The sequence below is a fragment of the Octopus sinensis genome, linkage group LG1 (genome assembly GCF_006345805.1).
Source record: "Octopus sinensis linkage group LG1, ASM634580v1, whole genome shotgun sequence".
Classification (NCBI taxonomy): Eukaryota; Metazoa; Mollusca; class Cephalopoda; order Octopoda; family Octopodidae; genus Octopus; species Octopus sinensis.
In genome coordinates this window covers 92,220,217-92,236,692 of record NC_042997.1, presented here as the reverse complement: position 1 = coordinate 92,236,692, position 16,476 = coordinate 92,220,217, and the positions used below count along the sequence as shown (strand labels likewise).

General features: G+C 39.7%; 1 protein-coding gene across 1 annotated transcript in view; it reads left to right on the top strand.

Moving 5' to 3' along the window:
• The first annotated feature begins 73 nt into the window (after positions 1-73).
• Positions 74-16,476, top strand: part of LOC115219627 (integrin beta-PS) — a 106,264-nt gene continuing 89,861 nt past the window's right edge. Inside the window, exon 1 of the mRNA XM_029789787.2 lies at positions 74-356. Coding sequence (XP_029645647.1) covers positions 355-356 — 2 coding nt within the window. The 5' untranslated portion in view covers positions 74-354. The remainder of the gene's footprint in view (positions 357-16,476) is intronic.

Sequence of the window (16,476 nt, the reverse complement as noted above, 5' to 3'; positions counted from 1 at the left end):
AATATATGTGTGTTTGTACGTATACGTCACTCACAGCTCACGGACACATAGATGTTCTTATAACATATAAGTCAACACCCCTGCCTCCTTGCCATCACATCCGGTACATCAGCCGCATCGCCATATTAAGTGTTCTGCTTAGACTAGACGCCGTAATTCTCTCCAATATCAACCTTATTAAATAGACGGCTGCTGTGATTTGACATGAACGAATTTCTCTAACAAAAATTCAGCATATTTTTTTAAAAGACAAAAAAAAAACTCAGCCCGTATATATGTTTATTTGAAATATATACACAAAATATTTATGTATATATAAATATATAAATACACGTATGATCGTAGAGTTGCCTCATGTAAGTATTTTTAATACAAATTTCCATTCTTAAGAACTGTTTTTATTCGTTCTTTACTGCATATGTTTTAGATTCTTAAATTCTGAATTTCAGTTATAGTGTGTTGTGTTAGTTATCTGTGTTGCTTACGATATCTTTATAAAGTATCGATGATTAACTGTCCCAGCGCTACTGGTGACAATTCTTCCCTCACCTCTCTGTAATCTCTGTCCCCCTCTCTCTCCATCACTCTTAACATTCAAGTCCCAGCATCTGCATCACTCTTCAAAGTTATACAACTTTTGTCTTTCCCAACTTCTTCGCTTTGGATTGCTTTATTTGTGTGTGATTTCTTCATTATTAGAGTTTTTATGCGTGGCGTGTGTTCTTCACTAGCAAAGTCTTTATCGGCAAATTATTTTCCCTTTTTCGTTCCTTGAAGCATTTGATTTAAGATGCTGCTGAAATTTTAGTGAAGCTAATGTTAATAGATTTATAATCCTTTAATTGTTCGTATCGTTGTCGACGAAATTCCACTGAAATTCTAGAAAAGCTACATTTTTTAATAAAGAATTCTGGTGATAGATTTATAACCCCTATCCTTATAGTTTCGTATAGGCGTCTGTGAAATTCCACTAAATTATTTGTTAAAAAATGTTACCGAAATACAAACAACTTCTTGTTGCTACTTTCTTCAAGACCTTGACTTGACATCATCACTTTGCAACTCAACTATTCTTGAAATACATAATAACGGCAATTTATGGAATCTAAACATAATTGGACCCTTCCTGTTTTACCGAAGTCGTTTCCTCTGTGTTGCATTTACTTTCAATTACTTTTTCAGAATGATTGCTTATTTAGAAGTATATTGTGACTGATTCGTTATTTCAGGAAGGAAACATAAGAATGATTATTATATACTCAATATCTGCATCATACTTCAAAGTTATACAACTTCTGTCCTTCACAACTTTGGATTGCTGTGTTTGTGTGTGCTGTATTCTTTATGTTCTTGTTTGTATATGTATGTATTCATTCTCTTCTCAAATATCAGCAAATTTTCTCCTTCCTCTGCATTTCCTAAGAGATGATTGCCAAATCATCAAAATCTTGTATCCCATCCGACTTTGGATGTCTCACTCATTGACTATATAAGAACATATATCAAATTAAAATTTTACTTCGATTCGATTGTACCCTGCTTAAGGAAATTTGATATTTTATGAATATGTAATAAACAATGATATTTTCATTCACCGCATTAATAAGTTCCTTACTACTGGTTCTCACGTTTTCTTTACTAATAGAGATATTATCGGAAACAAAGCCTTCTGAGAACTAAAAGTACATTTATAGTAATTTAGAGGATACCTGCTTGTATTTTTCAATTCAATACAGGAGCAGGATTGCTGATTCTTCTAGTCTTGGTTAAAATACAAATTTTTTTTTCGATCTAAACTAGCATTCTAGTAATCTTAAACTTGTGTGTTGAAAGGGCAAAAATCCCATTTGTTGATATTGTTAGCTCAGTATTTTAACAAATGCTCTTGTCGATTTCAATATATCTTAGGACTGTTGTTGAATATCTCAGATTTACTGTCCAATGTAAAGAGGCTAATCGATGATTCACTTCACTATTTACAGATTTTTCATCTTATATATATATCTAAACCATATTCTTTATTGTTACTATTACTGATAATAATCAAGTACTTAGCATTAGATATAAATTTGAAGTTCAGTTCTTCATAGAAAGATGTGTTAGAACATTTCTCTTCTACTCTACATGTCTACTCTCCACTGTGATACTTTTCAGTTACAAAACTACATTTATATTTGAAGTACTTAGAAAACAAACTTCATGCAAGTTTACAGCTATTTTTAACTCAATTTTTACAGATTTTTCATATGATGAAGGTCACATATCAAGTTCTTGTGATAGATAAACATGAAGTTCAGTGCCTCTTCATGTGAATATGAATGCAATTATTTTCTATAGTATTAGTCAAATATATAATCAAACCCTTTGTATTCTAAGTACTTTGGAATGAAATTTCCATGATAACAATAATCCCAACCTTACAAAGGAAGCACTTAACAGATATTAACTTGATGCTCAGTGCTTCTTCATGTGCAATCAGTTTTCTTATACAGTTTCTCTCAAGTAAATTTTGAAACCACTTTTATATTTTATATACTTAGGAAAGAAACGCCCTTCATAGCTTTATTTTTTTGCTTTTTCCCTCTCTCATGGAAATCCTGTTATTTAGCTTTAGATAACATTCATATTTACCATGTCTCATTTCCTTTTTAATTTCCTCAAAACTCTCAAGAATACTCTGTGTAAAATGTTAATAGGATGTGCTACAAAATTTAGTTTATTGTTCATAAACTGTATAACTGTCACTACAACATATACTTAATTTGTTTTTAGATTACTATACCTGATAATTACCTTCAGCTGTAATCATTGTTCTTTTGCAGCAATGTGATTATGTATATAAGAGTCTTCAGTCTTCATACAGACTTCAAACCCAGGTAATTTAGTAAACATACCATATGAAAGAATAAATATTGAATTAGTAGAAATATATAGTGTCTTATTCATAATCATAAGATGTAGGATTGGACAGAAGTGGGCAGATTTATTATTTTGCACTTACCTGTACTGCAGTAAGTAAGTACATCACAATTTCTAGGAGTGTTTCCTCATAATCATTTCTTTGGGGCATTGCACTAAGACTACTTACTGATCACACAATTCCATACTAAGATCACCTAGATAGTAGGTGTGTTGAGAAATGCATTGTAATTATTAACACCTTCCTTTTAACTGGATACAGAGAAAAGTGTACATGAACAGTTAAATAAGCACCATTATAAAACTTGCACTCTTTTAATCCACTTTATAAGAAGGTAAGACATACTTATACATGTATTTAAACTTTGAAACAAATAGAAACCAAATATTGAAGAGTATCTAATCCACTCTTCTGTTATTTCTTTTTTTTTTTTCTTCATTTATTGATTTGTTACAATGTCATAAGACTGCAAATTTATGACAGGGTGTATAGTCAGTTGACTCACCCCACTATACATTATTGCTTCTTATGCTATTGACCCTGAAGAGATGAAAGCTAAAGTGATTCTCAATAATATTTGAATTCAGTGTTTATAGTCTGATATCATGTTTCCATCTATTTATTAAGAACTTAAGTTAATTTTGGGGTTTGGAATTTTCAAATTATATTTCATCTTTGACAAAATTTGAAATTCCTGTATATTCTAGTAATTCTAAATCAATCTCTCGCTATCTATCTATCTATCTCTTTCTCTCTCCCTCTCTCTCTCTGAAAATAGAAGACAAAACTAGTTTGTTTGAATTGACTGACATTTGCCTAATTTTGAATAACACTAGTGAGTGGTTAATGTTATGTTTAATTTCTTTATTCTGATTAGCTAACTGTGATGTCTTTGGAATAAATATATCCTTTCAAACTTATGACATTTGCAACTTTTATGCAAGTGTGACAATATAATTTCAATAAATTACAAGCTCATGTTTTTATTCAGTGTTCTGTATAGTCTAAATTTTCCGTTGTGTATTATGAATAATTCATGCTCGCCCACAAGTATTATCTGTGATTTATTTTAAAATATTTTGGAATTTAAAAAAAAGTGACTAGTTAAATTATGCTAATTTTAAAGTCTTCATAGAAAATAAATAACAATATATAAGTTCAGGGAATATTGACTCTTAAATTCATTGTAGAACTGTTTCTAACTTAAATGAATATTAATTTCAGTTCTCGTTTATAGAAGTATCGTATTAAATCATTTTTTATTAAGTGTTTTGTTACTAAATTCTGAAGAAAGCTGCTTTGTTAATAATGTCTAGAATATGAAGTGAGTGGAAGAAAGTAAAGAATCCGTTGCCTTTTATTATGGCAAACTAATATTTTTCCTCTGTTTGAAAGAGACTGTAATGCAGTTGTTGAACTTGTGTTGCTGTTTAGCAGCAAAACTTGAGCAGTGAAAGTAGAGGTTATAAAACAAATGGAGTGGAAGGAGCTGAGTATTATTTTATGGATATTCAATGTGAAAATGATATCCAGCTTGTTACGTTAATGTGGGGGAGTACTGTAATATACAGAATGACAGGTCGGAGAATAATTGAATGGGATTAATTAGAGTGAACTTGGAAATTGATGCCATTATCAATGAGTTGATTTATAACAGAGCATCTTGGAATTGTGCATTTATACAGAACTGTCTAACTATGATGACAATATTTGTAAACGTAATAGTAATTATAGTTTCGGTCATGTCTGGTCATGAAGAAATATTACAATACTTGGAAACAGGTGAAAGTTGGCAGTAGGAAGGGCATCTCCCTGTAAAAAAAAAAAATCTGTCTCAGAAAGTTTCATCCAACTCATGCAAACATAAAGTGGACAATGATGATGATAACTGACTTGTAAGTTGCATATTTGCTTAGTGTTCTACAATTAATCCTCTTAAAAATGATCAGATTATGGTATTGTTCTCTTTAAATTTTTATGCGTCTATGTTAAACTACTGGTTGATAAAAGCATTCCATTAACTCTCTAATTTAAATGAAATTGTTGTAGCATAGAATCATACCTTTATAGGATACCTCTCTAATGTTACAACTTGTAGTAAATTGCCTTTTGAAAGAAATGGATATAACAATTGAAAATAGACAATTACATTTATTAGAATGTTTTTAGTTATACAAGCCAAGTACTAAATTATTGCATTAGTTAACTGGTAAAATATGTCACAAGTTTTTTGTTGTTGCTGTTTTTGTCTTTATGTTGCTAATTCATGGAAACAATAAATTTAACTGTTGTAATCTTGATAGAAATAAATTGAACATACCTTGAAACAAAAAAGCTTTTTCACTTGGCTTAGACACAGAAGTTTAAAAAACAAAATAGTGTTAATGGAGAGTTAACAAATTTAAACACTACCGATTTTTCATAAACTTTAAAAAAGATATGCATAATTTCTAAAAAAAAAAGTTCCCCAAGCTTTGGCTCTTTTTAAACCCTTTTGGCACCAGCACCTCTGAGACTAATACAAAACTCACATTAAAGTGTTTATGTCAAAATTAACATTCTTCCATCATAAGTTATGTACAAATTTTTATTAATTATATTTTATATTTAATAGTGAAAAAGGTTATTTTATCAAATCTCTTCAAACTTTTAATTTCCAATTAATTAAAATGCACAGCTAGTGTATTTTATTAGAAATTTGGTTACAGAAGAGTTAAATGAAACTAGCACATTAGGCAAGCTTTCTAATATGCTTATGGACTGGTTAAAGATATTTTTTTCAAAAATGTTTACTCTGATTTAAGAGATTTTAAAATTAGTATAAATATTTCTCTCATGGTCAAAATTCTTTTTGTTATAAAATTGACAAGAAATGCAAAGTTATGACATTAAAATCTTTTCATTGGTTATTAATATATGATTCAAAGCAGCACTAGTAATCCAGACCAAATTCTAGATTTAGCAGGTCTTTCTGTTGCACAGCAGTACCACCCTCTAATTCATGATTTATTCTGAACAATGTAAAACCCCACACTTTGAGGGGAAATTTGAAATTTACTTGTTCTTTTAGCAACAGTACATGTAAAAAATTACAATTAAACTCTAAAGAAAAGTAGTTAAATCATCATCATCGTTTAATGTCTAATGTCTGCCTTTCATGCTGGCATGGGTTGGACAGTTTGATAGGAACTGGCCAGGCAGGAGCCTGCACCAGACTTCTGTGTCTGTTTCAGAATAGTTGTTACAGCTGGATGCCTTTCCACAATGGAATAATATTGCTTTCAATTTTTGGCACCTGGCCAGTAATTTCAGGGGAGGGGTTAAGTTAAATATATTGACCCCCAGTGCTCCACTAGTACTTACTTTATCAACCCTAGTGCTCCACTGGTATTTATTTTACCGACCCCAAAAAGATGAAAGGAAAGTCGACTTCAGTGGAATGTGAACTCAGAACATAACGACAGACAAAATACCACTAAGCATGGTGACTGGCATGCTAATGATTCTGCCAGCTTAATGCAGTAGAATAACATTAATCACCTATCAATGGACTTCAGATTAAATTTGATTATTAAATTAAACCAGATTTTCTTCTAGCTTGGAAATTTCTTGCCTGGATTGTCTTTTGAGAGAAACTTAAATGTTACAGTCTTTATGTCAACACACAATAATTGTAAACCTGAATTTCAAGTACAAAATTGCTTGTTTTCTCCTTAAATTCCAAAATGTTCAGTTCAGAATTTGTCTTTTAGGTGTTCATCATATCACTAAGCATCTGTTTTACCATAGGGTTATGTGCAAGAAAGCAGTTTCAGTTGTCTAATCAGATGCATCATGTATTTGTTGGGACATCTGGTTATTACTCAGATAGCTCTGCTCATCTTACATCATGTATTAGCTTTGACTTGGCAAAAATCAGCATTTTCAATACTGATGAACATAGCTGATTTCCTAATCACAATATACAAAAATTATAAAGCTATAAATTTTTATTAAATATGATTAGAATTTAGTTGCCTCAGATTATTTTAATTCTACAATTAGGAGTCAAAAGATACATTTTACTGCATATCTTTTCTCAGTCATTACGCTGTGGCCATGCTGGGGCACCATCTTGAACAATTTTTTTAGTCGAATGAATTAACCCCAGTATTTTGTTTTTGTGTATTTTGTTAAGCCTGATACTTATTCTATTGGTCTCTGTTGCTGAACTGCCAGGTTATGGGGATGTAAACACACCAACACCAGTTGTCAACCAGTGGTAGGGGGCAGACAGACACACACACACACACGTGCAGATGTATATATATTATCATCATCATCATCATCATACGTTCACTTTCCGTGCTAGCATGGGTTCAACAATTGACTGAGGACTGGCAAACCAGATGGCTGCACCAGGCTCCAATCTGATCTGGCAGAGCTTCTACAGCTGGATGCCCTTCATAATGCCAACCACTCTGGGAGTGTAATGGGTGCTTTTACGTGCTACCGGCATGGAAGCCAGTTAGCTGCTCTGGTAATGATCACGCTTGGATGGTGCTCTTAGCACTTTGATTTCAATTTCACTTGCCTCAACAGGTCTTTGCAAGCAGAGTTTAGTGTCCAATGAAGGATAGGTATGCATAAGTGGGCTGGTTACACCCCTGGCATAGGCCATGAGGTTATGGTCACACTTGGCTTGCTGGGTCTTCTCAAGCACATCATATTTCTAAAGGTCTCAGTTGCTAGTCATTGCCTCAGTAAGGCCTAATGTTCGAAGGTCGTGCTTCACCACTTCATCCCAGGTCTCCCTGGGTCTACCTCTTCCACATGTTTCCTCAGCCTCTAGGGTGTGGCACTTTTTCACACAGCTATCCTTATCCATTCTCGCCACGACCATACCAGCTCAGTCGTCTCTCTTGCACACCACATCTGATGCTTCTTAGGTCCAACTTTTCTCTCAAGGTTCTTACACTCTGTCAAGTATGCACACTGACATTACACATCCATCGAAGCATACTGGCATCATTCCTTGCGAGCTTACGCATGTCCTCAGCAGTCATGGCCCATATTTCACTGCCATGTAGGATGGCTGTTCGTACACATGCGTCATACAGTCTACCTTTTACTCTGAGCAAGAGGCCCTTTGTCACCAGCAGAGGTAAGAGCTCTCTGAACTTTGCCCAGGCTATTCTTATTCTAGCAGCTACACTTTCAGTGCACCCTCCTCCGCTACTGACTTGGTCACCTAGGTAATGGAAGCTATCAACTACTTCTAGTTTTTCTCCCTGGAATGTGGCAGAAGTTGTTCTCTGCACATTTTCAGTGTTTGTTGCTCCTGAGCATCTGCCACATATAAAACTGTCTTCCCAGTTAGCCTTCCTTTGATATTGCTGCACCTCTTATGTGTCCATAGCTTACACTGGGTATATCTTATAAAGTTTCTACCCACACGTTTTCTATAGATCGAGAAGGACCATCTACCCGAAGGGATTTGTGGTTTGCCTGCCTTCCTACTTATTAGGACTTTGGTTTTAATTAGGTTGACTCTAAGGCCCTTTCAATTCTAATCCTTGTTTCCACACCTGAAACTTCTCCTCCAGTTCTGATAGTGACTCAGCAATTAGAGCAAGGTTGTCAGCATAGAGGAGCTCCAGGGGCATCCTGTCTTGAATTCCTCTGTTGTTGCCTGGAGGACTATGATAAATAGGAGGAGGCTGAGGACGAACCTTGGTGGACCCCTATTTCTACCCGGAATTCTTCACTATTCGTTGCCAACTCTCATCTTACTGACAGTATCCCTGTACATGGCTTGCACAGCTCTCACTAACCATTCATTTATCCCTAGTTTCCTCATTGACCACCAGATAAGGGATTGGGGGACCCTGTCAAAGGCTTTCTCCATGTCAACGAAAGCCAGGTACAGAGGTTTATCTTTGGGTAGGTATTTCTCCTGCAGCTGTCTTACCAGAAATATAGCATTGGTGGTGCTTTTTCCTGACATGAACCCCACACTGCATGTCATCTAAACTGAATCTCTCCCTAATTAGTTGGGCTATAACCCTCTCCATGACCTTCATTACCTGATCCAACAACTTGATACCTCTGTAATTATTTGTATGTAAAGCATCACCTTTACCATATATATATATATATATATATACATATATACACACACACACACACTTATTTTCTGTCTACCAAATCCACTCACAAAACTTTGGTTAGCCCATGACTATAGTAGAAGAGGCTTGCCCAAAGTGCCACACAGTACTGAACCATGTGGTTGGGATGCAAGCTTCTTACCTCACAGCCACACCTATACCTATAGAACTAGTATTTTTAAAAAAGCAGAGAAACACTTTTTTAACATACTCTTTCCTTGCAAATCATTTTGTTTTTTACTTTTAGTGTTAATAATAATAATAATCAATTCTTTTTTATTGGCCACAAGGGCTGACACGCATGATTACATAAAGGGACAAGACAGGACGAAAGGTTACAAAGGGTTTTGTCCGTTTGTTAAAAAATCCGTGTAAAAAACTTTATAACAATGATTATTAAAACAATGAAAAACTCCCAAAAGGGGGAGACGTTTCGAAAGGTTCCTGGTGGAAAAAACCCTACAAAAGCCAACGGGAGCCTGGTCTAAAAAGGGGGTGTAGAGAGTCCCCTTTTTTTCTCCTTTTACATTACCTTTTTGAAATCACAGGCGAAACCTGAGAACTGGTCCATTTATACAGGCCAGTCTCGCACAATTCACCCACCTTTCATAAAACTTGCTATCGGACAGCACTTTCCTCTCTAACCTCATCTTCCTTTTCAAGTGAAACTTGAAAAAGTTGATGAGGCCTTGACCAAAGAGGAAAGTGTCTGTCTTTAGCCCTTTCAAACGAGTCCACCACACGACCTCTTTCGCCACAGCCACTAGGCACAAGAAAACGGCCTCGCCCTCCTTGTTGAAGGAGGTCGGCGGGGCAATCTTCACTATGGATTCGGCCGATAGTCGGATCCGTCCTACACGTGACAGTAGCTGTTCGACATAAACCCATATTTCAGCAATACTCGGGCACTGAACGAGTGCGTGCAGAACGGTTTCGTCGTCCTGGCAACACCTCGGGCAGGCCCGGCTGATGGCACTTCCGTGCCGGTAGAGTTTATCTCGAACAGGCAGAGCCCCTCGGTAGCACTGCCAGGCGAGAGACCTCTGGAAATTATCCATCGGCCCCGGCCCGAAAGTCCTCCCGAACAGACCGCACAGTTCGTCATCTTCAACGCCTAGAGTTTCCCCGAGAACGTCGTCGCATTTTTCCTCCACTAACCCTCTATAGAACGCTAGAGTGGAGCTGTAACCAATCGCATTGCCCGCCTGGCGGAGGGCGGAGAGGGCTTGACGGCACTCGAGGTGCCAAGCGCCCTTTCTCGGTCTACGTTTGATCCAGGTCTGCAGCTCCGTCAAAGGGACGAGTTGCGGAAAATCGCATCTGACAAAAGACGACCACACCTGTTCACCGTCTAGGAAGCGCTTGAGATGCCGCAGCCTGAGCGCATGTCTGCGCAACAGCAACCACGGCATTCCAAGGCCTCCGTTCAGCGGTCGTTGACAGCAGATGGATCGCCTGACCAGTGGCACCTGACCCTTCCACAAAAAGTCGAAGAGCAGGCGTACCAGCTTGGCCAACCAGTGGTCGGGACAAGGGACGACGGTCAAGCGGTAATAGATGACGGATGCGATGTACGCATTCGCCACCTCCGCTCGACCTTTCAGGGACAGCTTCCTCTCGGCCCATTTCTGGGTGAGACGTGCCACCCTGCTCGTCACCTCTTCCCAGTTCTTATCCACCTGGAGGTCCGGACCGAACCAGACCCCAAGCAGTTTAACGGGTCCGTCTGTCCAGCGCCCTACGACGCTGTTGGACGGCATGGGCTTGCCTCTCCAGGTGCCCAGTTGCAAGCCCACAGACTTTTCCGCGTTAATCTTTGCTCCTGTCACCGCTTCGTACTGGTTTAGCGTCTCGCCAATGTGCCTGTGGCTCGACACCACCACGGTGACGTCGTCGGCATAAGCAGACACGCTGTTTCCGCCTCCTAGATCACGCGGGATACCCCTCAAAGCCTCCAACTTGCGCAGTAATGGCTCGAGAGTCAAAATGTACAAGAGGGAGGAGAGAGGGCATCCTTGGCGGACCGAACGCGAGATGTCGAACGGTTCCGAAAGGTGACCGTTCACCCGTATCACCGAGCAGATGTTGCTGTATAAAGCAGCTATCCACCCGCGGAAGACTGGACCGAAGCCGGCTGCCTTGAGGACAGCTGCCAGGTACCGATGGTCGACCCTATCGAAGGCTTTACTCTGATCCAAATTGATCAAAGCCCCACCCGCGCCAGCGTCGTTACCCACCCTCTCTATGATGTAGCGCATGAGATGGAGGTTGTCGTGTATCGACCTGGTCGGCACAGCGCATGTCTGCGTCTTGCCGACCAGCTTGTCCACGACAAGCGCCAATCTCTTGGCTAGCACCTTGGCCAAAATCTTCAACTCTGCATTGAGCAGAGTGATGGGCCGGAAATTCCCTATAACGTCCCCCTTGTTTGGGTCCTTCTTTAGCACAGCCACCACCCCTTGACAGACAAAAGCAGGAATTCTCCCGTTTTGCTGCCAGTTGCAGTAGACGTTTGCCAACAGGTCCGCAAACAAGTCTGGCATTGAAAAGTAAAGCTCGTAGGGCAGACCATCCAAACCCGGCGATCTACCTCTCGTGCAACTCTTCATCGCTTCCTGTACTTCCCAGGCAGATATCGGTCCTTCGCAGCACTCTGCCTCGCTGTCCGAGAGTTGCGGTAGGCCGTCCAGGTACACACCGAAGTCTGTACCGTTGGTGTCCGTTCCACCGCTCGTCCCAAACAGTTGAGCAAAGTGCCGCTGAAGCACCGTACACATCTGCTTCGGTTTGGTAACCTCGCGCCCGTTCTGGTCCACCAAAGACCGAATGGTTGCTCTGTTGCCTCGCTTCGCCTCCGCCACGCGGGCCCATCGAGCGGCTCTAGTCCCCTCCCCGCTTAGCGAACGTGCCTTAGCTCTGACAACGCAGCCTTCGTGTTTGGCGTCGAAGTGTTGGTCGAGGGCCAACCTTGCCGCCAACACGTCGGTCGCGATGCCAGTGTCAAGAGCCTCGTCTAGTTTCTTAACTAAATCCCGCTCTCTCTTCCTACGTTCAATAGCTAGAGTCTTACTATACCTAATCGACTCTACTCTAATTGCTCTCTTGAGGGCAAACCACCAGTTGTTGTTGATGATTGCCCCCGTGAGCGCCCGCTTAACTAGTAAACTAATCCGGTCTCTGTAAGCTTTGCACGCCGTTAACGACGCGTTCAGCTTCCAGTAGCCGGGTCCCTGTCTATGTAGCCTATCTAAGTCGACCGTACAGATCACTAATTTGTGGTCTGTATATTCGACTAGGTGGAATTGTGGACACCCTACGCTGTCCTTATCCGCTGGCCTACAAAACACTCTATCTAAGTACGATCTAGACGACCCGATGCGGTTTGTCCAAGTCCACATTGGCACATTCGGGTTGTCTAGTCGAAACCTGTTGGACAGCTGAAAGCGGCCGAGTAGGTTGGTGAGGCTCTTGCACCCTGCCCCTCTCCTATCAGACGCTCCCCTGCCCACCCGATCGAAACGTTCATCTAAGACAGCGTTCCAATCCCCAACTAGCACTAGAGTGCGTGACGTTCCCAGGAAAACTTCCAGACGTTTGAAATAATCCGACTGCCCTGCTCCTGTCGGAGCGTAGGCAGCCAGCAGTCTGAAAGCACCGCCGTTACTACCGTCGACGTCGAGGACCACCAACTTACCTTCCGGATCCAAGAAGACTGTCCTTATTTTCAGGTCCAGGCCCTTCCGAAACAACACCGCAGTACCACCACCGCCCGCTCCCGGCTGACACGGAGATAGAAATATCTCGTATCCGCCGAAAAGGGCTGCGAGTTCCTGCGGGTCGGAGAGCCTGGTTTCACTGATGGCTGCTACATCCACATCATGAAACCTCAGGTCGTTTAACAGGTGACCCTGTTTCCAAGGTGACCCAAGGCCTCTCACATTCAAGCAACCGATTCTAAGATTTGCCATGTCTCAAAAGTAGGGGAAAAAAAAAAGGAGAAAAAAGGCTCTACTTACTGTTGTTGGTGGTGGGGGTGGCTCCCTTGTGCTTTTGCACGGGTGCTTCCACAATGTTTTTATAAAGTTTCTTCGAGAAACTTTTCCTTAGCGATCCCACATCGTTAGGGAATATTTGTTTGATTTCATCATATGTTTTTGCATTTATTTTTATTGTGAGAATGTGTGCTGGTGGTGTGTTTTGTGTTGGTATGATGAAATCGGTTATATTTGTACTAGTTTTGTTTTTTAAGTACTCCACTAGTTTTTGGTTCTTTGTGTTTATTGATGTAATTGTGTCTGTGTGTGTTTGTGTGTGTGACAGTGGCAGTAGTGGTGTCGAAAGTGTTGTTGTTTGTTGTTGTGAGTGTGTGTTGTTGTTGTTGTTGATGTTGGGAAGCACTATTTGTTCGTGCTTCCCCTGTAAATCTTTTTGTTTCTTCCTCCTTTTCTTCTTTGGAGGCACTATACTCCATTCTCCTTTGTTGGAATCAGAGCTCGCACAATCCGACTCTTCATCCGGCAAAGGAATGGTTGAGGGGTCTGCTTCAGTAGCAGGACGAAAGGTTTTTGGTTCCGCCGGTATCGGTGGTGCCGCTGCTCCTGTTGCTGTTGATGTCGCTGCTGTCGACCTTCGAGGTACTGGTGTCGGTGTTGGTTTGGTGGTGGTTGTCGGTGTTGGTTTGGTGGTGGTTGTTGTTGTTGGAGGTGGTGTTGTTCGTCTTGGTGCTGGTGTTGGTGATGGTGTTGGTGGTGTGGCAGCCTTTGGTGTTTCTTGCTGTTTTTGTTGTTTCTGTTGTTGTTGCTTGTGTTGTTGTTGTTGTTGTTGTTGTTGTTGCTGCTGCCTCTTGCTGAAAGCCTCCATCCTCTTTTTGTGAATGGGACAGTCCCTCTTTAAGTGGCTTTCGCTGCTGCAGAGGAAACATTTTGGCTTTCGCCCCTCCACAGCAACGTTTAGCCTGGTGCCGTCCGGCAAACTTACGAAATCAGGGACTTTGCTGATATTCTCTTGCTGAATTTGCGCAAGAAGCAGCACTCCCATCCCCAACCAGTTTTTCGCCCTCACTCTCCTGACATCTAGAATGGTGGTAGTGTCCTCTATATCATAGAGGACAGCTGCCACCAGCCATGACATATCTAGCTCAGGGGGGGGCGAGGTCGATTTTTATTTTTGTTACTCTTCGCCCGAGGTGGGTCGGAACTAGTAACAAATTCTCAGTTTGCAAGGGCGAAATGGCGTTCGCCCTTGCAAGCTCCTCTGTTGGGAAGCGAACCTCCACGGTTCCAAAACGCTTCCCCTTGGTTACGTAGCTCTTTTGGGCCCAAATGGGCTTTAGAGCTATCTCCAACTGTTGGGGTGTGGCATTTGTCATTCTTTTTAGTTTTCTGTCGAAAACTTTGTATATTATTGTTTTCTTGTTGGTGCTTTCAATCACCTCTTGTGGAGTATTGAGGAAGATGCCATTGCCATCCTTCCTCAACAACTCCTTCGCTCTTTTCACATCTTCTAGAGTTATCTTAACTTCCTCCAAAATTTGCTTCGCAGCAGAAGCAAAATTGTTGGAAGTTTTTTCTTTTTTCTCCGTGTCAATGTTTGTAATGATTTTTGTAATTGTTTTTCCTTCCTCCTCCTTCCGTACCAAAGCATTGGGTGAAGGCAGAGGGGGAAAATCGAGAATTACGTCGAACGCGACGTCCTGGCTTGCATTCTCCTTTTGAACGGAGCGCGTGCTCTCCGGTTCGGAAGGAGGATCTTTGTTGCCTTTTAAGGCGTGAAGTGGGTGTTTTGTATGAGTTGTGTGTGTTTGCGGAGGGAATGTATCTTGAAGGAAGGAACAGCCAACTGTTCGCTTCATAGCCATGTTTTGTTTTGTAATATTCAAAATGTTGAAAAATGTCAAATGTTCAAAATTTTAAAACGTAATTTCACCCCGAATGGGGCAAAATTTCGCCCAACCGACGAGCTCCGCAAGAAGCCGGTCGGTTTGGCCACAAAAATATTAAAAAATATTCAAACTTATCGGCAAATTTCCAGTGAAATTGGTGTCAAATTCACGGAGCTGATTCACGTACGTCCATCGGCGTCGGAAGGAATAATAATAATAATAATAATAATAATAATAATGGTTACTCCCATAAGTTTCAACATATGAGCATTTGAAGGAGTGGATTTAAAGAAAGAAAAAAAAGCAAGGAAAAGAGAAAACAACTTTTGAAGCTGCATTTATTTGCAATAGATGTGTGAATGTAATTTGAGTCCAAGTATGGATTTTACTATGAAGTCACAATGGAGATACTGATGCTTTTGATTTTGCTTGTGATTGGACAAGTGTATCTGTTGATTGCAGGATAAAATTTTTTTATTGTTCTGTTTCTTCAACTCCTATTGTTTTGATGTATCATAACACATTTTCTGACATGCAGATCGATCTAGGCAATAACCTTCCCAAGATGTCAAGTTAAGCCATAGTGATTTTTGTGATTGCTTCACCTTATCCTTATACCTGAGGATAAGTCTTCCTTTACTACAAATATCCCTCCACTTGTTAGCCATACAAAACAATTTTTGGAATGTGGTCATTTTTCATTCAAGCAATATGTCCTACCCATCTGCACCCAGCAGCATACTTTGAAAACTGGAGATATCACATTTTTATAAGATTTTGACATTTTGATATCTTATCTTGCCATTTTATGTTGCAGATATTGCACAGACAGCACATGTGAAAGGTTTCAAGTTTCTTTAAATGTCTGTAGTAGGGAGTCCATGCTTCTGTTCCATACAAAAGTATGCTCAGCAACAATAATAATAATAACGATCTTTTCTACTATTGGCACAAGGACTGAGATTTTGGGGGAAGGGGCTTGTTGAGTACACTGACCCTAGTGCTTGTTGTTACTTATTTTATCAAATATGCCGAAGGGCATATGGCGTAGTGGTTAAGAGCGTGGGCTACTAACCCCGAGATTCCGAATTCAGTTCAAGACAGTGACTTGAATAATGATAATAATAATAATAATAGTAATAACATCGAAAAATACCTTAGGAATGAGAATCCAGGTTCGAAATTTCCCCAAGACACCTGATGAAGGCTGGAGGGTATATCAGCCGAAAAGTTGTGTTAACAACAAACAAGATGAGGACAAATATCTGTCAAATGTAAATAATGTGTATATATATATATCCTTTGTTTAAATGTACTTCAGTAAGTTTTCTTTGTTTTTATTTATTTTTTTTTGCTGCATGAGTATTTCCAACCAAAATTGTTAACCTAGTTTTTATATTTTTTCTTCAAACAAAGTTTGCTTACTTTTTTAAATATCCAAACATTTAAAATTCAAATATATCTCATTTTTATTTTTATTATTTTAATGACATTTTAGGTAGTGGATTGGTAGAACCATTAGCAAGTTG